Source organism: Pseudorca crassidens, chromosome 2, assembly GCF_039906515.1.
Source record: "Pseudorca crassidens isolate mPseCra1 chromosome 2, mPseCra1.hap1, whole genome shotgun sequence".
In the NCBI taxonomy this organism is placed as follows: domain Eukaryota; kingdom Metazoa; phylum Chordata; class Mammalia; order Artiodactyla; family Delphinidae; genus Pseudorca; species Pseudorca crassidens.
The window spans coordinates 100417615-100441631 of record NC_090297.1 but is presented as its reverse complement, the minus strand read 5'-3'; the positions used below and the strand labels follow the sequence as shown (position 1 = coordinate 100441631).

Genomic DNA, 24017 nt, shown 5'->3' with positions numbered 1-24017 from the left:
CGACGCGAGGGTGGGGGCGCCGCGTGCGCGCGCGTTCTCGTTCCTTCGTTCGCTTGCCTGCTCGCTCTCGGCGGCCGCTCTCGTTGCGGCTGCGGCTGGGGCTGGGGGCGGCGGCGGCTGCGGCGGCGGCGGGCGGCGCGGGGCGGTCCGGCGGGTTCAAAGAGGAAAACATGGCGGAAAACAAAGGCGGTGGCGAGGCTGAGAGCGGCGGCGGGGGCAGCAGCAGCGCGCCGGTAACTGCCGGGGCCGCCGGGCCCGCGGCGCAGGAGGCGGAGCCGCCTCTCGCCGCGGTGTTGGTGGAGGAGGAGGAGGAGGAAGGCGGCAGGGCCGGCGCGGAGAGCGGCGCGGCCGGGCCCGACGACGGGGGGGTGGCCGCGGCCTCCTCGGGCTCGGCCCCGGCTGCCTCAGCCCCTGCAGCCTCAGTGGGCCCTGGAATTCCCGGGGGGGCGGTATCGACGCCGGCCCCAGCTCCGGCTCCGGCTCCTGCTCCGGGTCCCTCGGCGGGGCCGCCTCCTGGTCCGCCAGCCTCGCTCCTGGACACCTGCGCCGTGTGTCAGCAGAGCCTGCAGAGCCGGCGTGAGGCGGAGCCCAAGCTGCTGCCCTGTCTTCACTCTTTCTGCCTGCGCTGTCTGCCGGAGCCCGAGCGCCAACTCAACGTGCCCATCCCGGGGGGCAGCAACGGCGACATCCAGCAAGGTGAGCGGGAGGCCCGGCCCGAGGTCTGGGCCGAAGGGGATTTGCGGTGCCGAGGAGGATCTGAGGACGGAGGTGTTCGGGCCCGGGGCTGCTCGGACCGGCGTAATCCTAAGGGGTCTGAGGTGAAAGACACGGCTCCTGGGACAGTTTCCCGAGAAGCTGGATCTCCAGAGATACGGGGAGGGTGAAGGGAGGGGTGCCGGCTGCGAGAGGCTGGGGGAGGGGGACACCGGCTGCAGGGGAGGTTCGCGATGTGCGGATACGGGCCGGGAAGGGGTGGACTCTGGTCGAGCGCAGGTTCGGGAGCCGGTGGAACGGACTGTGAGAGAAGAGGGGGTCTGGGAATCCGCTTGTGAGAAGCATTTTGGAGGAAAGGCCTAGGCGCGAGAGGTGTTGAGGTGTAGTAGTTCAGAGATAAGGGCAGTAAGGATGAATTGCCTTAGAGGGAGAGGATTTGATCTGTTCAAAGCTAGGGGAAAGAAGGACTAGGGAGGTTAAAGGGCATTAGAGAATTTGGGGCTACGAGAAGCCGTCTAGTAGAGAGTAATTTTAGGATGACATTGAGAAGGAGGAACTCTGGAAGCAAAATAGCTGTGAGGGGCCTGCATGGATAGGGAAAAATCTTAAGGTTTAGGGGTGAAGGAGAAATGAACTTTGAAGGGAATTGGGGGTTAGGGAGAGCTGGGCATGAATTTCAGTTCCTTGTACATTAATGAACACTTAGTGTTTCGGATACTGTGCTAGAATTGGATAAAATACTCAATGAGGAGCTCATTCACAGTCCAACATAGGGGAAACAAACATATAAGGTACAGCAGTGGAGGTGGGTCCTTGGTACAGTGGTTGTGGCACAATCAAGAGAAGGTCAAGGAAACTTCACTGAAAAGGAAACCCTTGAGTAGGTTTCTTGAAGGGTGAGTAGCTCCCTGGGTTGGAGAGTTTTCAGGGCACAGGGCACCTTACACATCCCTGGAGCTAAGCGATGTGTAAGGTGATTGGTGGAAATTAGGTTGGTTTGATGGGCTGAATAGGTAGGGGGTCTGCAGTGCCTTATCTGAAACCCTTGAGACCAGGTGTGTTTTAGACATCAGAATAGGTTAGAAATTTTTCTTTTTCCTGGTAAGGTCTCTAACACTACTGCGGGGTCTGGGTTAACAACTCATTATCAAATATTAATGTTTCTGCAGTGAAGTGTGTGAATATCATTCTAATGGGATAGACCAATAACCTCCTGCAATTCAGAGTGGGTTTTGTTGCAGAATTATGAAAGAACTTTAAAATTTCAAAGCTTTTGAATTTTGGAACTTCAGGTACGGAAGGGATTGTGGACTTGTACTAAAGGGTTTGGGATTCATCCTGTAGAATGTATCCTGTACAGTGTAGATAGATTAAAGGGAGTCCCTAACAGATTTTTGTATCAGGAAGATAAAAGGATCACATTTATGATCTAGAAAGATCACTTGGGGGCACATTGAAGGGTAAGGGAAGAAAAGATCCAAGGCAGGGCCAGGTAGGAGAATCCTGGCAGTAATCTAGGGGAGAAGTTAGCATTTGGAGTAGGTAGTAAAGGACTGATATAAGGTGTTAAAGAAGGAAGTGTTTTGGTATGGGGGAAAGGTATGGACTTTGGGAGAAACATTTGAGTTTGGATGCCTACTTTGTCACTTCCTACTTGCTACTTGGACAGATTAATTTTACAAGGACAAAATTACCTACCTCATACAGTTATTGATAGAATGAAGTGTGTTAAGTGACTAGTACATGCTAGTTATTAGTGAAATGGCAGCTAGTTTATTATTAGTGGTAACTAATCGTAAGTAGCTGTGGGAATGGATATGAGAGGCCAATTGAGACGAGTGAGAGAGACACACATGTCTAGGCCAAGTTCCAGGTTTCTTGTTTGGTGGGTGGCAGTGTCATTAACGCAAATAAAAGAATTCAGGCACAGAAGCAGGTGTGTGTGGGGTGGAGGGAGGATATAGTTATTTCAGTTTTGGGTTTGAAGTATTATTGAGATCTGCAGGTAAGAATGTTAAGAGTAACGGTTTGATTGATGGAGAAGATTCTAAATCATAATGGGTATGTAGAGGGTGGATAATGGGTGTATAACTAACTGCTCATGGCCTCACTGAGTGTAGTAAGACATGTAGGATTCAGTGTTCTTGTGGGAACCTGGATTAGGTGAGAGATTTAGAGTAAACACAAGATGAAAATTGTGTTTGATTGATGTGGCTGAGGGACTGAGGTTATGAAATTAGCTCTGTTACTTATGCAGGAGAGAGAATAATAGTGTGTAAATTCCCTCTTCATTTCTCCATCTTTTGTTTTTGAACTAGGAGAAATAAGTAGATGGGACTAAATACTGTCAATCTTAAGGCAGTATTGCTTTCTAACTGGTATCTAAAACAAATTAAGTCTGGAAGCCATCATGTTTTTAGGCAGGGAGTCTAGAAAGTAACTTAGTATCAACTCCTGTATGTATCCTTTGCTTTGCTGTTTAAAAAAATGGAACATGCTGTTCTGGAAGTAACACTGGATTTGGAGTCAGGGGACATAGTTCTGCCCCTTAATTGTTTCCTGGTTCCCTCAGTTTCATGTTTCTGTCCTTCAGCTTCTTTATCTCTACATGTAGCTAATAGTCCTTCACTTATATCTCACTAAATCGTATTAAATAATGAAAGTGAAAATGCTTTTATAAACTGTGAAATGCTTTGCAAATGTAAGGTATTATTGAACAACCTGTGATTCCATTTCTGGTCTGGGTATCCATGGTTGGTAGTTTAGTTCACCATCTTAAGTGGTCCCGAAACAATGACATTACCCTCCCTTCTAATGGACTTTTTTTCTGTTTCTCTAACACACCAGAGTTATTCAAACCTTTTAGCTGTTCCCTTCAGATCAATGATTCTCCAAGTGTGGTTTCTGGACTAGCAGCATCAGCATCATTTGCAATCTTGTTAGGAATGCAAATTCTTGGGCCCCACTCAAGACCTTCAAAGCAGAAATCATTTTTAGTAAGTCCTCCAGGTGATTTTGATGCACACTAAGTTTGAGAACCACTATTCTTTTTTTTATATATATAAAATTTATTTATTTATTTATGTATTTATGGCTGTGTTGTGTCTTCGTGGCTGCATGCGGTCTTTCTCTAGTGGCGGCGAGCGGGGGCTACTCTTCGTTGCGGTGCACGGGCTTCTCATTACGGTGGCTTCTCTTGTTGCAGAGGACGGGCTCTAGGCATGCGGGCTTCAGTAGTTGCGGCACGTGGGCTCAGTTCTGGCATGTGGGCTCTAGAGTGCAGACTCAGTAGTTGTGTCACAGGGGCTTAGTTGCTCTGTGGCATGTGGGACCTTCCCGGACCAGGGCTCAAACCCATGTCCCCTACATTGGCAGGCAGATTCTTAACCACTGCGCCACCAGGGAAACCCCAAGAGAACCACTGTTCTTAAGAGAAGGGCTCCTCACTTCAAATGTTGCCTCTGCAGAAAGACCTTCTCTTGATCACTGTTTTTTTTTTTTTTTTAAGGGCTTTATTTTTAAAGAGCAGTTTAGATTTACAGCAAAATTAAATGGAAGATATGGAGATTTCCCATATATCCCTTCTCCCCAGACCTACATAGCTTCTCCTATTATCAACATCCCTCACTAGTGTGGTACATTTTTTAGAGTTGATGGCCCTACATCATAATCACCCAGAGTCCACAGTTTATGTTAGGGTTCACTATTAGTGTTGCACAATCTAAGGGTTTGAACAAATGTATAATGACATGTTTTCATCATTATAATATTATACATAGTATTTTCACTGCCCTGAAAATTCTGTGTCTGGCTGCTCCTTTTAAGGTACAGCTGGCTCTCTGTATCTGATGGGGGTTTTGGAACCAATCCCCTGAGATTGCTGAGGGACAATTGTAGTCCTCCAGGTCACTCTTTGATATATTATCTTTATTTCTTCATAGGACAGCTAAAGTCCAGAATGTTTACTTGTTTTTGTTTACTCATTTGTTCCTTGTTTCCCACTAGAATATTGTAGAGTGAATGTTCAATAAATAACTTTTGGATGAATAAGAATCATCTGGAGAGCTTTTTAAAATACCATTTTGGGAGTTTCAGAGACTGTTTCAATTGACTTGGGGATGACACTAGGATTTGAATTTTTAACAAGTATCATGTGATTCTGAGTCTGGAACCTGCCACACTTTGAGAGACATGGATTTAAATATTTTGAGGAGAAAGACTGATTTATGTGCTGTTGGAATATTTGGAAAAGGAAAATCAAAATAGATAATTTAGTTAATATTTGTTGAATCTCAATTGTGAGCTTTTTAAAGTGCTTTTGTGACTTTTATTTTTTATTTTTTTAGGTTTATTTCAGGTTCAGTCAGAATAGCTATCAGTAGTGGGTATGTACAATCTATAATGTATCAGTAAAAATACAAATATGTATTGATGCATCTGAACAACCTCTCAAATGAACTCTTGAAGGAGGTGAGACTTTTGTAGTAAGGCATAGACAGCATGGTGATGTGGATGATTATCTGGATTGGGAATAACTTGCATTGGGTTCTGCTGTTAATATGCTGTGTAGCCTTGGGCAAGTCACCTAGACAGCCTCTCCAGGTTTGCAATATGAAGTTGAGTTCCTATCCAGTAAAATTCTGTGTGATTCTGTTATTGTCTTTTATGCTAACTTTTTATATCTACATAAGTTTAATATTCTCATCTTTTGTGGGGAATAATCAACGTGGAAAAATGATTCTGTTTATGAATCTTCAACTTTTTGTGAAAAGTCTGAGATGGCAACAGTCATGTGGTAAGTTGGAGGGAATAACTCTGCGTATAGTGTGAAGAGCACCTCCTCACAGTGGTCCTGTTTTATCTCTGAGCATGGTGAGCCACTCAGGGCAATCTTCTGTTTGAGCTCTTGGAAGTTCTTGTCCCAGGAGTACATGTAACATTTAGCAGTTTGCTAGTTCTGGGTGTGGCTTATCTGTTTCGGGATTTTTTTAGGTCCTACTTTCTCTAATGCTCTGTTTGACATAAACATGTTTGAGTTTTTGAATGATAACATAGTCATCAGCAATCAGTCATTAAAGACGTATCAAAGAAAAACACTTTTTAATATCTTACGGCATTGTGGTTGGTGAAATGCACACAATTCAGGAGTCAGACTGCCTGCATTCATTTTTGAGCTCCTTTATTTACTACTAGAATGACTGTGGATATGTTACTTAACATCCATAAATTGAGAGTAATAATAATAATACCTATTTCATAGTGTTAATTGTGCGGATTAAATGAGTTAATACATTGTAAATTGCTTCATAGAGTGCCTGGCGCCTGGTAAGCCCCCAATAAATTGTACTGCTGTTGCCTTTGTGATTACCTCTATCTCACAGTAAGCAGAAAAGAAGAGGCAGGAAGGCAAATTGTTGGTGTTTTTCTAGGTTTTTCTGACATCTAATGAAGTACAGCACACCAAAGTAATTTGTATTCCAAACCTCTCTTCAGCTGCCTAAAACTTACAGTGTAAAAACTTGTAAACTAATGTTCTAAATCCTAAGTTTTTACAAGGTTTAATATCTGTACACCAAAAATTTCAGTTAGGGGAATCTAACTGCTTTTCATTTCCTTATATATACTCCTCTTAGCAGACACTAAATGAGAATAGTACCTTAAAGTAGATTCTCAAAGTTGGTCCATGAAACTCTGAGTTAGGGGATAGGGGGATTGTCTCTGATACCCTTTCAGGTGTTGGCAGAGTTGAAACTGTTTTCATTATAACACTGATTCATTATTTGCCTTATTCACTGTTCTGACATTTGTATAAATAATACAAAAGCAATGATGGGTAAGACTGCTTGGCACCTTAGCAGGAATTAAGATAGTGCCTCCAAAGCACTCTAAAAGTTATTGTAACTTTACCATCACATACTTAGAGTAAAACCACCGCCACCAACAAAAATTATGTTAGTTTTACTTTTATGTCCTTCATGAAGCAATGAAACTTGTTTTTAAAATATATATTTTTTAATATTTATTTTATTTTGGCTGCACCGGGTCTTAGTTGTGGCGTGCGGACTTCTTAGTTGTGGCGTGCGGACTTCTTAGTTGTGGCGTGCGGGATCTAGTTCCCCGACCAGGGATTGAACCTGGGCCCCACGCATTGGGAATGGAGTCTTACCCACTGGACCACCAGGGACGTCCCTATTTTAAAAATCTTTATCCTTAATATTCTGTGCGATGAAATGGGGTAATGCATAAAGTGCTTCTGCTGCAGACTGAAGTGCAATAAGAAAAGTACTTGTGCAGTTGTTTGAATTCCAAGTTGAATTAGCTGCTTTTTTTCTTGGAAAATAATTTTTACTTGAAAGAATGAGTAACAAACTGTGGTTTTCAAGAATGGATATTTGGCAGATATTTTCTTTAAAATGAATGAATTGAGCCTTGTCACTTCAAGAGAAACAACTGATGTTGTTATATGTTGCCAGTGATAAAAATTGAGCTTTTAAATGAAAATTAGGATTTTTGGGAAACTTGTATATGCCACCATGAGCTTGACAGCTTCTCAATATTTAAAGGCTTTTCTGATGAGATTGGTAGTGATATTAACACTTTTTTTTTGATATTGTGCAATGAAATGTCAACATTTGGAAGATCTACATAGTGAACCAGTATTTGCCAAATGACCAGTGCATCATGTTACAAAATCAGGCGTAGGAAAAAGATTCAAAGTGCAAAATAGACCAATAGATTTTCATGTAAGGGCGTAGTAAAAGTTCATCACTATAGTTTGAAATTTCACATTGCAACTGATGTTTAAGAAATAAATAAAAACACTTTAAATTTTTTGAATGTATCAAAGAAGAATATCCACAGATTGTCTGAAAAGACTGTTAAAATACTCTTCCCTTTTCTTAAGTACATGGTTATATGAGGCCAAGTTTTCTTTATAGTCTTCAAACAAAACAATCTCTCACAACAGATTAAATGCAAAAGCGTATATACAGACATCTTCTATTAAACTAAACATTAAAGAGATTTAAAAGTGAAATCAGTGCCACTTTTTACTAAAAAATTTTTTTGGTTTTGGAAATTAGTTATTTCTGTTAAAAATGTTATTTAAACATGCAATGTGTTTATTTTTATTTATTATTATTTAATGTGTTTATTTTTAAATGAATTAATAAAATATTTAATTTTAATGAAACATTATTAATTTGCTATTAATTATTTATTACAATTTTAAATATTTTAAAATCTTCAGTTTTTATTTCTAATACTGTACACATGGATGGATAAAACCCATCCGAACAAATGCTTTTTAGGTCCTTGATGATTAAGAATGTAAGAGGGATTCTGAGACCAAAAAGTTTGAGACCTGCTTCTGCGGTACGCGGGCCTCTCACTGCTGTGGCCTCTCCTGTTGCAGAGCACAGGCTCTGGACGCGCAGGCTCAGCGGCCATGGCTCACGGGCCCAGCCGCTCCGCAGCATGTGGAGCACGAACTGGGGCACGAACCCCTGTCCCCTGCATTGGCAGGTGGACTCTCAACCACTGCGCCACCAGGGAAGCCCAGAGACCTGCTTCTTTAAAGGGACTATAACCAAGTAATAATGTAAAGTCATTAGGAAGAGTGTCAGACCATGGAATAGTAGAAGGTGGCAGATTCGTGCATTTATAGTCCTTCATTTTGGGGTACCCATCACAGTTCATAAAGAGCTTGCCCCAAATGTAAATGTAAAGAGGAAAAAAGTACTTAATAACTAAAATTAACCTTTTGTAAATAGCGTGCTGTAGATCTGCTGATTTTTTTTTTTCATATTTATTACTGGTTGACTGAGTTCTATCATTTTATTTTCCAGAGGACAAGTTCTGAGGTTGGGATCATGGTGTTGGATACATTAATCTGTGTCTCCTCTATGGCCACAAATTGTACCTTCATCCTTAGCCAGCTTCCAGAATGGACATTGGTCTCAAGGGAAAGTGGGAAAAAACAAGGATGAATGAACATAAATGCATCATTTTTAGAAAAATATTTAAATTCTATGCCTTTATGATACGTAAATAGCATGAATTACGTGGTTCTAGGGAAAAATACTTTTTGAATGCTTGTTACGTGCGATTTATGTTGTTGCTTCTGTGAATTACTTGGCCACATGTCTTCTGTTTTTTTTAGTTTGCTAACGTTTTTTTGTTTTGATTTACAAGAATTCTTGGTAAGTTCTACATACCGATCCTTTGTTGGTTATGTAAATTGAAGATTTGTTCTTAGCCTACTATGGCTTAGTGTGGTAGCCAGCCTCTGAGGTGGCCACAGTGTTCTTCTCTTCTGGTATTCACACCCTTCTTTAGTCTCTTCTCACAGTGACTCAGGGCTTGTTTGGGTGACCAAGAGAGTATAGCAGAATTAACAGTGACTTCTGAGGCTTCATTAAAGGTATACAGCTTTTTCCTTACTCTTTGGATTCCTTGTTCTAGGCGAAAACAACTATCACTCTTGCAGTTCTGTAAAGAACTGGGGTCTGTTAACATCCAGCACCAACTTCCCAGCCATGGGAATGAGCCACTTTGGAGGTGGATATTCCAGCATGGTCAGGCTTTCAGATGACTGCAGTCCTGGCTGACATCTGACTGCAGCCTCATTAGAGGCTCAGAGAGAACCACTTGCCATATCACTCCCAGATTCCTGACTCAAAGAAACTGAAAGATAAGGAATTATTGTTTTACCCCATTAAGTTTTGGGGTAATTTGTTACACAGCAATAAACTAATACACTTGACTTTTCCCTTTACTCTTTAGAGAGCTGTCTTTTGATATATGAGAGGTTTTTTAAAAATCAGTTTTCCCCCCATTTTTCTGCCTTTATTGCTTATTATAAAGCTATAGTAAACTTTGTTATTCGTTAAGGTAATTTCATCCCCCTCTACATATACCTTGTTCATCTTGAAGATTATCTTGACTGATCTTGGCTTTTAGCTCTTAAACATATTAGAATCATGTTGTGAAAGTTCATTTTAAAAACTTGTCAGCATTTTTGTTGGAATTGCTTTGAATATATAGATTAATTTGGGAGAAAATGCTATCTTTACAATATGGTATCTGCCTGTTCAGAAACATTGCATGCCTTTCCATTTGCTTAAATCTTTTATTTTTGAATATTATATAGCTTTTTTCCTAGAAAAGTCTTGTACGTCTTTTATGAGTTATTCTGATATATTTTATACTTTGTTTTTACTATAAATGGCTTCCCTTAAATTACATTTAGCTGTGTTTGCTTTGTTTTCTTGTTTTTCATTTTACTTTTTATTTTTTAAATATCTGAAGTGTACTTATTTCATATTTATATTTGATAATTCCATTATCTAAAGTTCTTGAGGTCCTATTTTACTATTACTTGCTTCTGCCTATTCCTGATTATTGTAGATGGTGTTCTCCAGTGTTTTATAGTTTTGGAGTTTGAGTGTGTTTACTAGGGCTTTAACTATGAACCCTGCCAGACCTGATTTTTGGAAACAAGCCTCCAAAGAGTATTTTGTCCTTGCTTCTGTCAGGTACCACCAGTGAAAAGTCACTGATGTTAATTTTTAGTTTGGTGTTTCTTAGAACTGGCAGATGTTGATTTAGAGTTTACCTTATAGGCTAACCTGTATTTGAAACTTCTCAGGAGAAAATTTTTTCCCTCACTCTGAAACCAGGGAGTGACAGTTTTTTTTTTCTATGCTAATTGTCTGATTTATTTATTTTTTAAGTTTTACTATTATTATTTGCTTATGCACCCTTCTAACTGAGGGTGTAATCTTTCAAGCCTGCCTTATGAGGAGAGTCTTGCTTCTAATTATTTTACACAGGCTTCCCCATTCTTTGTTTACTCCCTTGTTTGTACATACTAAGAAAGAATCGTTAAGAGTAAAATTTCGGAGCCTTTGCATTTTTGAAGTTCTTTATTTTATTCTTCTATTTAAATGGTAGTTTGACTGGTTATGGAATGCCAGGTTCAAATTTGTTTTTCTTCAGAACTTTGAAGGTATCTCCTCCCTTGTTTTAAAGTAGTCAGTGTTGCTCATGCTAGTCTGATTTTTTGCTCCCTTGTACAACCCCAATTGGGTTTTATTTACCTCTTCTTGGAAACTTTTAATATTTCTTCATCCTTTTCTGGAATATAGTGATTGTTTCTATTTTTTTTCCTTTATCGTTTTTAAAAGTTCACTGTGCTTTTTCTGTTAGTCTTCTACTCTTCATTTATAGTAAGAAAAAGTTTAAACTTAAAAATTTTTTTCGTAAGGACCCTCTCTCTTCATGCCCTTCCCCTTCAGGCCCCCCTTTCTCTCACTCTTTTTGGAACTGTTTCTATTTGAATGTTGGAGCTACTGGGTTCATACTCTCTCCTACGTTTTCTCTTATGCTTTCCTTCTCTTTGTTTTCTTTCTTTTTTTTTTTCTGGCCTCACCGCTGCTTGTGGAATCTTAGTTCCCTGACCAGGGATGGAACCGGGGCGCTCGGCAGTGAAAGTGCCAAGTCTTAACCACTGGACCAACAGGGAATTCCCCTTCTCTTTACTTTCTTATTCAACTGACATTCTGAAAGATCACCTTGACTTTATTTTCTTTCTTCCCTTTCTCTTTTTTTTAAAAAAAATATTGGTTTATTTATTTGGTTGTGTTGAGTCTTAGTTGCAGCATGTGAACTCTTAGTTGCAGCATGCATGTGGGATCTAGTTCCCTGACCAGGGATCGAACCCAGGCCTCCTGCATTGGGAGCACGGAGTCTTAACCACTGTGCCACTAGGGAAGTCCTTGACTTTATTTTCTAACTTTGTTTTTTTCTTTTTATCCTTATCTCTTCTTGTCTCAAAGGCTTCCTTAAACAGTGGATAATCTTTGGTTCTTTTCCTATTTGAGTGAGGCAATAAAATTCTAATTGGAAGTTCTGTGCTTGTTAATTGTTGGACCTTACTTTAGATCGGGGTTGGCAAAATACTGCCCATGGGCCAAATCTAGCCTGCTGCCTGGTTGTTGTTGTTGTCGTTTTTCAGTATCTTTATTGGGGTATAATTGCTTTACAGTGTTGTGTTAGTTTCCGCTGTGTAATAAAGTGAATCAGTTATATGCATACGTATATCCCCATATCCCCCCACCATGCGTCTCCCTCCCACCCTCCCTATCCCACCCCTCTAGGTGGTCGCAAAGCACCTAGCTGATCTCCCTGTGTGATGCTGCTGCTTCCCACTAGCTATCTGTTTTACATTTGGTAGTGTAGGTATGTCAGCGTTACTCTCTCACTTCGTCCCAGCTTTACCCTTCCCCCTCCCTGTGGCCTCAAGTCTATTCTCTGCATCTGCATCTGCGTGTTTATTCCTGTCCTGCCCCTAGGTTCATCAGAACCATTTTTTTTTAGATTCCATATATATGTGTTAGGATACTCTATTTGTTTTGCTCTTTGTCATACTTCATTCTGTGTGACAGACTCTAGGCCCATACACCTCACTACAGATAACTCAATTTCGTTTCTTTTTAGGGCTGAGTAATATTCCATTGTATATATGTGTCACATCTTTTTTATCTATACCACTGTCGAAGGACACTTAAGTTGCTTCCGTGTCCTGGCTATTGTAAATAGTGCTGCAGTGAACATTGTGGTACATGACTTTTTAAAAAATTTTTTTAAATTTTTTATTTTTGACCATGTTGGGTCTTTGTTTCAGTGCGAGGGCTTTCTCTAGTTGCAGCGAGCGGGGGCCACTCTTCATTGCAGTGCGTGGGCCTCTCACTGTCACGGCCTCTCTTGTTGCGGAGCACAGGCTCCAGACGCGCAGGCTCAGTGGTTGCTCCGCGGCATGTGGGATATTCCCAGACCAGGGCTCGAACCCGTGTCCTCTGCATTGGCAGGCAGATTCTCAACCACTGCGCCACCAGGGAAGCCCTACATGATTCTTTTTGAATTATGGTTTTCTCACGGTATATGCCCAGTAGTGGGATTGTTGGGTCATAATGGTAGTTCTATTTTTACTTTCTAAAAAAATTTATTTATTTATTTATTTATTTATGGCTGAGTTGGGTCTTTGTTGCTGCGTGTGGGCTTTCTCTAGTTGCAGCAGCGGGGGCTACTCTTCTTTGAGGTGCATGGGCTTCTCATTGTGGTGGCTTCTCGTTGAGGAACACAGGCTCTAGGCTTGTGGGCTTCGGTAGTTGAGGCTCATAGGCTCTAGAGTGCAGGCTCAGTGGTTGTGGCACATGGGCTTAGTTGCTCCGCGGCATGTGGGATCTTCCCAGACCAGGGCTTGAAACCGTGTCCCCTGCATTGGCAGGCGGATTCTTAAGTGCTAAGCCACCAGGGAAGCCCTTATTTTTGGTTTTTTAAGGAACCTCCATACTGTTCTCCATTGTGGCGGTATCAGTTTACATTCCCACCAACAGTGAAAGAGGGTTCCTTTTTCTCCACACCCTCTCCAGCATTTATTGTTTGTAGAGTTTTTGATGATGGCCATTCTGACCGGTGTGAGGTGATACCTCACTGTAGTTTTGATTTGCATTTCTCTAATGATTAGTGATGTTGAGCATCTTTTTATGTTTGTTGGCAATCTGTATATCTTTGGAGAAATGGCTATTTAGTTCTTCTGCCCATTTTTGGATTGGGTTGTTTGTTTTTTTTGATATTGAGCTGCATGAGGTGCTTGTATATTTTGGAGATTAATCCTTTCTCAGTTGCTTCGTTTGCAAATATTTTCTCCCATTCTGAGGGTTGCCTTTTCATCTGTTTTTACGGTTTCCTTTGCTGTGCAAAAGCTTTTACGTTTCATTAGGTCCGATTTGTTTATTTTTGTTTTTATTTCCATTTCTCTAGGAGGTGGGTCAAAAAGGATTTTGCTGTGATTTATGTCATAGAGTGTTCTGCCTATGTTTTCCTCTAAGTTTTATAACCTTACATTTAGGTCATTAATCCATTTTCAGTATTTTTATGTCTGGTGTTAGGTAGTGTTCTAATTTCATTCCTTTTTATGTAGCTGTCCAGTTTTCCCAGCACCACCCATTGAAGAGGTTGTCTTTTCACAATTGTATACTCTTGCCTCCTTTATCAAAGATAAGGTGACCATATGTGCGTGGGTTTATCTCGGTTTTCTATCCTGTTCCATTGATCTATATTTCTGTTTTTGTGCCAGTACCATACTGTCTTGATTACTGTAGCTTTGTAGTATAGTCTGAAGTCAGGGAGCCTGATTCCTCCGGCTCCATTTTTCATTCTCAAGATTGCTTTGGCTATTCGGGGTCTTTCGTGTTTTACACCACCTTCCTGCTGCCTGGTTTTATATGACTCGTGGGCTAGGAATGATTTTTACATTTTTAAATCATTGAACAAAAATCAAAAGAAGAATACTTTGTGATGTGAAAATTTTATGAAATTCAGATTTGTTTTCATGTTAAATTTTTGGGACACATTTAAGGCCGTTGGTTTATGTATTGTGTATGACTGCTTTCATGCTACAGTGGCAAAATGAGTAGTTGTGACAAAGACTGTATGTGGTATTTATTGCTTTGTAATGACTTTTGGTGCACTACAAATTGCAGTGAAATAGTTATAACTTGATAGGCATATGTATAAGTATAGCATGACATTTACAAAAATATTTGTTACCAGTGCATACTTACCTTTTCAAACAAGAAAAGAGAAATGTGGATTTCAGATGTTACACTTTTAAGACACAGTGGAATGTGGGTTATTTTCCTTTAATGGCAAAGTGTTTATTATGCACTTTTACCATATAGCTTTGCTAAATAACATGTGTGGGCAATACCAGACTAAGTATGGGACATGATATTCCCAATTCACAGGAAAGCAGTGGACAGAGAAATTAGGAAATTTAGAATGAAATATTTCATCGTGGCAGAATTTCTTAAAAATAAAAAAATGAAACCACGGTTTTTTACTTTGAAATATGGTTCAGAAGTAGCATTAGTCATGGCTGAAATTCACAGCTTTCGCTCTTAATGTTGGTTGGCAGGTGATGGTCTCCCTTCTCATGTGCATACAATGTGACTGATTTTGGCTCTTAGGCTTTTGGCTGTAATCCAGGCTGCTTTAACTTTGATCCAATTTTCTTTCTCTGTTTTCCATTCCCTACTTTGTTGTATGGTTTCAAGGTGGGGTATCTGAATTAGTAATGGCAGGAGAGAATTAGATAAGAGTAGGTTTATTTGAATCTGACTAGACTTCATGTTCCTTACCTGTAGAATAATATCAGCTTCAGTTTAAATTTTTTTTACATTTTTTTAATTTGCTTATAAAATTTTTCTCACGTAATATTATTCTCTTTTGTTTTTTAAACAAATGAACTGAGGCAGAGAGGTAAAATTTTACCTAAATGTGGCTCTCCCGTGTGGAGAGAGTAGACCAGCCTCAGATAAATGCCTTCAGGGGCACCTAGTAGTAAGGCTTACGGGAGTATCAAAGCTTGCCTTACGTAAAAGGAGTAAAATTTAAACTTTAAAAATACTCCTTCCTGATCAGATGATACCAGACTGCCAGTTTTCTACCTTTGCCCTTATTTGGATCTGATTAGTTACTTTATCTGAGTTGGATATAATTAATTTATAATTAGTTAGAAGTCATAGTTTTAAAAGCTTAATTATTTATGTAAACTTTTTCCTTTAGAGTGTTTCAGTAAGTGATATTGTAATATTTTAATAAGAATTAAGCATCATTAGAAGATGGTTGTTCAGAGACACTAGTCTGCCATCTTCTCGGTCTGCTGGCTTCCCAAATAAAGTCGTATTTCTTGCCTCAAAAATAAATAAATAAAAAAAAAGAATTAAACATCATTAGAATGACTAGTATTTTTACTAGTAAGGGAAGAAGGTAAGAGAATTGTCTAGTCAAATTTGGTAAAGTGATTGAAATGCTGAAAAATGGTGATTAGCAAGTTCACAAAAGTCTGTTTAACTGATGGTATAGGTGCCTTCAGAATTTTACTAATTCTGTACCAAACCCATATTATAATATACTTCTGTAATTTACCTACCTGTTCTTCTCACTTCTAAAAACACTCAAGTTTTTACATGTTCAAAATGGAATTAGGTGAATGGTTCTCAGTTGATGTGTCATAGCAGCATGTTACACTTGAGCACTTCACAGGTGTACTGCCAGATTCTGAACAGTGTGAAATTAATTTTTGTTACAGTGGCACATTTGATGTCTGTTTGATCTAACTGTTGAGTCCAGTGTGTCGTTTAACGTGACATAAAACATGACACAACTTGCTTAATCCTTGCAGAAGCTTGGGAAAAGACAATCTCATGCCAAAGAGAAGTTGTATGAAAATTTTGTCTTTTCAGTAGAGAGCATGGTCAAGGTAGTAAACAGATTTGCTCATACAGAGTAGTTTTGTGATGGGAGACTAAAATATTGGTTTATTTTTAATGATGTGTGCAGTTTTTAAAGTAAACGTGCTATTGAAATATACATAAATGGAAGTATAAAAATCAAAAGCATATAGTTCAGTAAATACGCATAAACTCATTTGTAAGTCTAGCAACCAGAATGAGAAAGTACGTTATTAGCACCCTATAAGCCTGTACTCTTTGTGTCCCCTTCCTGTTACTACCTATGAACCTAACTTCTAACACCATGGGTTAATATGCCTGTGTTAAAATTTTATTTAAATAGAACTAAACAGTATGTACTAGTTTGTGACTGACTGCTTTTGCTCAGCATTGTGAGATTATTCACATTGCTTATGATGGTAGTTTGTTCATTGCCTTCACAGCATTCATTGTATAAATATACTAAAATTTATTCATCCACTCAAATGTTGGTGATCATTTGAGTTTATAGTTTTTTACTATTATGAATGTGTTCATTTAACATGTCTTTTGGGGGAACATATGCACACATTCTGTTGATTACGTATCTTAGCGTGGACTTGCCGAGTCATAAGTTGCACATGAGTTCAGCTTTACTAGATATTGCCAAACAGTTTTCTTAAGTGGTTATATCAATTTACACTTCTGCCAGTAGTGTTTGAGATTAATTGCTTTATATTCTTACTAAGACATAACATTATCTGTCTTTGACATTTTAGCTGTTCTGATGGGCGTGCAGTGTAGTAGGATAGCATTGCAGTTTAATTTGCACTTCCCTGGTAAACTGTAAAATCGAGCACACTTTTTTATGTTTATCGGCCTTTGGATATCTTTTTTTGTGATATGCTTGTTCAAGTTGTGCCCATACTTTTTTTCTTATGGGTTGTCTGCCTTTTCCCAGATGCTTTTGTGGAATTCTTTATATATTCCAAGCATGAGTCCTTTGTCAGATATACATCCTATTCTGTGGCTTGCCTATTTAATTGTATTTTTAAAACTTGAATTTATTTTAGCTTTTGAATAAGTAGTACTTTCACATGGCTCAAACGTTTAAAAAGTATACAGAGCTAAATAGTGAGAAGCCTTCTTTCCACTCCTTGTCCTCATCCAGTTCCTATCTCCCCCAATATATAACATGTGTTAATAATCTATTTGTCCTCCCAGTACATCCAGATGATTTTTGACAGGAGTGCCAAATCCATTTAGTGGGGGAAAGAATAGTTTCTTCAACAAATGATGTTGGAACAACTGGATTTTCCACATGCAAAAGAATGAAGTTGGACCCCTGCCTCCCACCATATTAAAAAAATGAACTCAAAATGGATCAACAACCTAAATATAAAAGCTAAATGCATAAAACTCTCAAAAGAAAACATAGAGATAAATTTTCATGACTTTGGATTTGGTAGTGGATTCTTAATATAACACCAAAAGCATGAGCAACAAAAGAAAAAGTTGATAAACTGGACTTAATCAAAATTAAAATTTTGTACATCAAAGGACATTATCAAGAAGATGAAAAAACAACCTACAAGAATAGGAGACTCAGATAAGAATCTAGTACCTGGAATATATAAAGAATGCTAACAACATAATTTAGACAAAATTCAATTAAATAATGAGCAAAAGATCTGAATAGACAATTCTCCAAAGAAGACATGTGGCCAATAAACACATGAAAAGATGCTCAAGATCATTAGTCATTAGAGATGTAAATCAAAATCATGAGATACCACTTCACATCTACTAGGGTGTGTCTAATAAAGAAATCAAAGTGTTGGCAAGGATATGGAGAAATTAGAACTCTTGTATATTGCTGGTGGGAATGTAAGGTGGTGCTGCCACTTTGGAAGACAGTTTGGCAGTGATGGTTAGATGGTTATATAACTTTGTGAATGTAGTTCAATGCTGTAGAATTGGATACCTGAAAATGGTTAAAATGGCAAATTTTATGTATATGTATTTTTACCACAATAAAAAAGTACTTTAAAAAACTTTGTTTTTCCTTCCAGAGATTTAGAAACTATATAGACTCAATTCTCAGTATTTGTGAATTCTGTATTTTAGAATTTATCTACTCACTAAAATTTATTTGTAACCCCCAAATCAGTAATTGTGGCACTTTCTCATTTGTGACACGTGCAAAGTGGCAAAAAATTCCAGTTGTTCCATGCATGTGTTCCAAGCTTAGGGAGAACATGGTAATATTCTGCCTTCTTTTCAGCTTTCATGCTGGAAACTCTGGTCCTTCTTGTGGTCTGTTTTGTGCCATGCTTTCCTCATTTTTGTGCTTTTTTGTTTGGTGATTTCACTGCTTAAAATGGCCCCCAAGCATAGAGGGGAAGTGCTGTTGAGGATTTTTTTTTTTTTTTATCTGCACTCCACATCCCCGGCTTGTGGGATCTTAGTTCCCCGACCAGGGATTGAACCTGGGCCCTGACGGTGAAAGCACAGAGTCCTAACCACTGGACTGCCAGGGAATTCCGTGTCTAGTGTTTTTAAGTGCAAGAAGACTGTGTGCTTTATTGAGAAAATACATGTTAGATAAGCTTTTTTCAGAGATTTATAGTATTATTGGAGTTATAGTGCTTTTGGCTTGAATTCAGTGTTAATGAACCAACATTATATTGGGTTGGCCAAAAAGTTCCTTTGGTTTTAAACTAAAAGTAAAAGACACATTTGGGACTTCCCTGGTGGCGCAGTAGTTAAGACTCCGTGCTCCAAATGCAGGGGGCCGGGTTCAATCCCTGGTCAGGGAACTAGATCCCACATGCATGCTGCAACTAAGAGTTTGCATGCCACAACTAAGGAGCCTGTGAGCCACAACTAAGGAGCCCACCTGCTGCAACTAAGACCCGGCGCAGCCAAATAAATAAATATATTTTTAAAAGGCACATTTTTCATTTTCATCAAGAACTTTATTGAACAACATATTCATCATTTTGTTCCACTACCTTCTGCCATTTTTCAGGCAACTTCATAATTCTGTGTTCCCAAAACTTCTTAATCTTTTTGAGCAAAGAACTGTTCCAGATGCCTTTTACAGTCTTCCAGGGAATTGAAATTTTTTCCATTAAGACAATTTTTAAAGACTGAAATAAATGGAAGTTCAAAGATGCAATGTCTGGTGAATATGGCAGATGAATCGGAACTTCCCAGCCAAGCTGTAACAGTTTTTGCCTGGTCATCAAAGAAACATGCAGTCTTGCGTCATCCTGATGGTAGATTATGCGTTTTCTGTTGACGAATTCCGGATGCTTTTCGTCGAGTGCTGCCTTCAGTTGGTTTAATTGGGAGCAGTACTTGTTGGAATTAATCGTGTGGTTTTCCGGAAGGAGCTCATAATAGAGGACCCTCTTCCAATCCCACCATATACACAACATCACCTTCTTTGGATGAAGACCGGCCTTTGGTGTGGTTTGTGGTGGTTCATTTCATTTGCCTCACGATTTCTTCCATTCCACATTATTGTGCAGTATCCACTTTTCATTGCCCATCACAATTTGTTTTAAAAATGGAAAGTTTTTGTTACGTTTCAGTAGAGAATTGCATGCAGAAATACAGTCATTTAGGTTTTTTTCGCTTAACTTATGTGGAACCCAAACATCAAAGCGATTAACATAACCAAGCTGGTGCAAATGATTTTCAACGCTTGATTTGGATATTTTGAGTATGTCGGCTGTCTCCCGCGTGGTATAGTGTTGAGTTTCTCAGTGTCTTGATTTGATCGCTATCAACTTCAACTGGTCTACCCGACCGTGGAGCATCATCCAGCGAGAAATCTCCAGCATGAAACTTCGCAAACCACTTTTGACATATTCAGTCAGTCACAGCACCTTCTCTATACACTGCACAAATCTTTTTTTGCATTTCAGTTGCGTTTTTACCTTTCTTGAAATAATAAAGCATAATAGGCCAAATATGTTGCTTTTTTCTTACATCTTCAATATTAAAATGGCTACACAAAAATGCACCAATTTTTTTTTTTTTTTTTTTTTTTTTTACGGTACGCAGGACTCTCACTGTTGTGGCCTCTCCCGTTGTGGAGCACAGGCTCCGGACGCTCAGGCTCAGCGGCCATGGCTCACGGGCCCAGCCGCTCCGCGGCATGTGGGATCTTCCCGGACCGGGGCACGAACTCATGTCCCCTGCATCGGCAGGCGGGCTCTCAACCACTGCGCCACCATGGAAGCCCAAAATGCACCAATTTTGATAAGTTTTTTTAAAATGCATGCTGATATGACGGCTGTCACAGTACAGTCTAACAAAACTGTTTCGAATGAAGTGAAAAACGACTAAGTACTACTAGAGCCATCGTATGGAAAAAACCAAACGAACATTTTGGCAAACCCAATATATTAACTAAAGTGTATTAAACAGAAATACACATAAAACAAGGTAGTGTATTGATTGGTTGTTTTAAATGTTCTGACCAGAGTCTCGCAGGAACCTAACCCTATGTTTCTCCTAGTGATGGTTTAGTATCCACTAATTCCTTTTTGTAGCAACTTTATAAAACAACTGCTGTGAATAATGAGACCTGACCCTATGTAAATACAAATAAAAATCACACTGCTGTGTTTAAAATGGATAACCAAAAAGGACCTACTGTATGGCACAGGGAACTTGCTCAATATTATGTGGCAGCCTGGATGGGAGGGGAGTTTGGGGGAGAATGGATATGTGTATATGTATGGTTGAGTCCCTTTGCTGTGCACCTGAAACTATCACAACATTGTTAATTGGCTATACTCCAATATAAAATAAAAAGTTAAAAAGAAAAAAAAACCCAAAATCATTTTTCTGTTTTATGTAAATGGAAACATTAAAATTTTTCATTTATTTTTATTTATTTATTTATTCATTTATTTTTTGCAATACGCGGGCCTCTCACTGTCGTGGCCTCTCCCGTTGCGGAGCACAGGCTCCGGACGCGCAGGTTCAGCGGCCATGGCTCACGGGCCCAGCTGTTCGGTGGCATGTGGGACCCTCCTGGACTGGGGCACGAACCCGTGTCCCCTGCATTGGTAGGCGGACTCTCAACCACTGCGCCACCAGGGAAGCCCCTCATTTATTTATTTTTTAAAAAAGATTTATTCATTTTGGCTGGGACGGGTCTTAGTTGAGGCACACGGGATCTTCGTTGCAGCATGTTTAGTTGTGGCATCCATGTGGGATCTACTTCCCCGACCAGGGATCGAACCCAGGCCCACTGCATCAGGAGTGCGGAGTCTTAATCCACTGGACCAGCAGGGAGGTCCCCAATTTTTTCATTTAAAATTGTATCTTGGAGATATTTTATTTTTTGTTCTGAAATCTATAGTATTTGCATGAAACCTGTTCTTTTATGTACTTTAAATGATCTCTAGTTTATTTATAACATCTAATACAATGTAAATGCTATGTAAATAGTTGCCAGCACGTGGCAAATTAAAGTTTTGCTTTTTGGAATTTTCTGGAAGTTTTTTCTTTGTGAATGTTTTTTATCCATGGTTGGTTGAATCTGCAGATGAGGAACCCGCTGATACGGAGGGGTGATTGTAATTCATACATTTGAAGTGTACAGCTCAATAATGGTTTTTAGTGTATTCAGAGTTGTGTAACCATCACCTCAATTTTAGAACATTTTTATCACCCTAAAAAGAAACCCTGTACCCATTAATGGTCACTCCCCATTTACCCATAATACCCACTCCCAGATCTAGACAACCACTGTTCTACTTTTTTGTGTCTATAGATCTGCCTGTTCTGCACATTTCATATAAATGTGATCATGGAGTATATAGTCTTTTGTGACTGGCTGCTGCTTTTTTTTTTTTTTTTTTTTAAATTTGGCTGCGTCCCTTGACTTACAGGATCTTAGTTCCACAACCAGGGATCAAACCCAGGGCCCCGGCAGTGAGAGTGCCAAGTCCTAACCACTGGACTGCCGGGGAATCCCTGTAACTTCTTTTATTTGGCACAAAGCTTTCAAGGTTCATACATGCTGGAGCAGTGTTAGCACGTTATTCTTTTTTTAAAAAAATATCTATCTGTCTATCTAATCTATCTAAGCTGGATCTTTTAGTTTTAGTTACGGCATGTGGGATCTCTAGTTGTGGCGTATTGGATCTAGTTCCCTGACCAGGGCCCCCTGCATTGGGAACGTGGCGTCTTAGCCACTGGACCACCAGGGAAGTCCCACATTATTCTTTTTAGGCTTGAATAATACTCCATTTTATGGCTGTCCTATGTTTTGTTTATTTATCGGTTGATGGACATTTGAGTTCCTTCCCCTTTTTGGACTATTATGAATAATGTTGCTGTGAACATTTTTGTACAAGTTTTTGCATGAACATATGTTTTAACTTTTCCTTTTTTCTTAAAAAAAATTTATTTATTTGGTAGCCCCAGGTGTTAGTTGCAGCAGGCGGGCTCCTTAGTTGTGGCTCGCAGGATCCTTCGTTGTAGCATGCAAACTCTTAGTTGCAGCGTGCATGTGGGATCTAGTTCCCTGATCAGGGATTGAACCTGGGCCTTCTGCATTGGGAGCTTGGAGTCCTGTCCACTGTGCTACCAGGGAAGTCCCTGTTTTAACTTTTCTTTTTTTATTTTAAAGGTTAACAGATTTTCTTTTTTTTTTTTGGCCGCATTGGGTCTTTGTTGCTGTGGGTGAGCTTTCTCTAGTTGTGGCAAGTGGGTGGCTACTCTTCGTTGTGGTGCGCAGGCCGGGCTTCTCATCGAGGTGGCTTCTCTTGTTGTGGAGCACGGGCTCTAGGCGCTCAGGCTTCAGTAGTTTTGGCTTGTGGGCTCTAGAGCGCAGGCTCAGTAGTTGTGGCTCACAGGCTTAGTTGCTCCACGGCATGTGGGATCTTCCCGGACCAGGGATCGAACACTTGTCCCCTGAATTGGCTGGCGGATTCTTAACCACTGTGCCACCAGGAAATTCTCAACTTTTCTTGTGTATATATTTAGGAGTGGAATTTTGGGGTTATATTGTAACTCTATACTTAATCTTTTGAGGAACTGCCTGTTTTCCAATGTGTCTAATATTTTGCAGTATCTCGTTAGCAATGTTTATGAAGGTTCCATTTTTTTCCCCATAATCTTCCTAAGTTGTTATTCTGTCTTTTTTATTAGAGGCATCCCAGTGGGTGTGAGGTGGTGTCTCATCATGGTTTTGATGTGCATTTTCCTGATGGCTAATAATGTTGAGCATCTTCTCAAGTGCTTATTTACTGTATTAGTATATCTTCTTTGAGGAAATGTCTGTTCCGACTTTTGCCCATTATTTAATTGGATTATTTGATGTTATTAGGTTGTCAGAGTTCTTTATATATTCTGGATAGTAAACCCTTATATCTGACTTGAACGTATCTTCTGTCTTTCATTTTTTCGATGATATCATTTGCCACACAATTTTTTTTAACATCTTGCTATTTTTTTATTGTAGAAAAAGATGTAACAAAATTTGCCACTTTATCCATTATTAAGTGTACATCTTTTTGGCATGAATTGCATTCATAGTGTTGACAGCACAAAAACTTCTGTGCTGAAGTCCAATTTAATATTTTTTTCCTCTGCTTTTATGTTTGATGTTGTATCTAAAATACCATTTCCTAACCCAAGATCATGAAAATGTACTTTTTTTTAAAAAAGAACTTTACAGTTTTATCTCTTACTTTTGGATCCATGATGCATTTGAATAATTTTTGTATGTAAAACTTGTGTGTGAGGTAAAGATCCAGCTTCAGTTTTTTTTAATGTGCTTATTCATTGTCCCTGTACCATTTTTTTTTTAATTAGTTTATTTTTTTGGCCACATGTCAAGGCTTGTGGGATCTCAGTTCCCCGACCAGGGATTGAACCTGGGCCACAGCAGTGAAAGCCAAGCATTCTAACCACTAGGCCATCAGGAAACACTTGTCCCAGTACCATTTATTGAAAGGACTATTCTTTCCCTGTTGAATTGTCTTAGCACCCATA

At 39.5% G+C, this 24017-nt stretch overlaps 1 protein-coding gene across 2 annotated transcripts in view; it reads left to right on the top strand.

Annotated features, from left to right (window-relative positions):
• The first annotated feature begins 125 nt into the window (after positions 1-125).
• Positions 126-24017, top strand: part of TRIM33 (tripartite motif containing 33) — a 144594-nt gene continuing 120702 nt past the window's right edge. The window contains exon 1 of one of the 2 annotated variants that reach the window (XM_067727341.1): positions 126-696. In XM_067727341.1, coding sequence (XP_067583442.1) covers positions 171-696 — 526 coding nt within the window. In that variant the 5' untranslated portion in view covers positions 126-170. The remainder of the gene's footprint in view (positions 697-24017) is intronic. The other variant, XM_067727340.1, reaches the window with a different exon arrangement.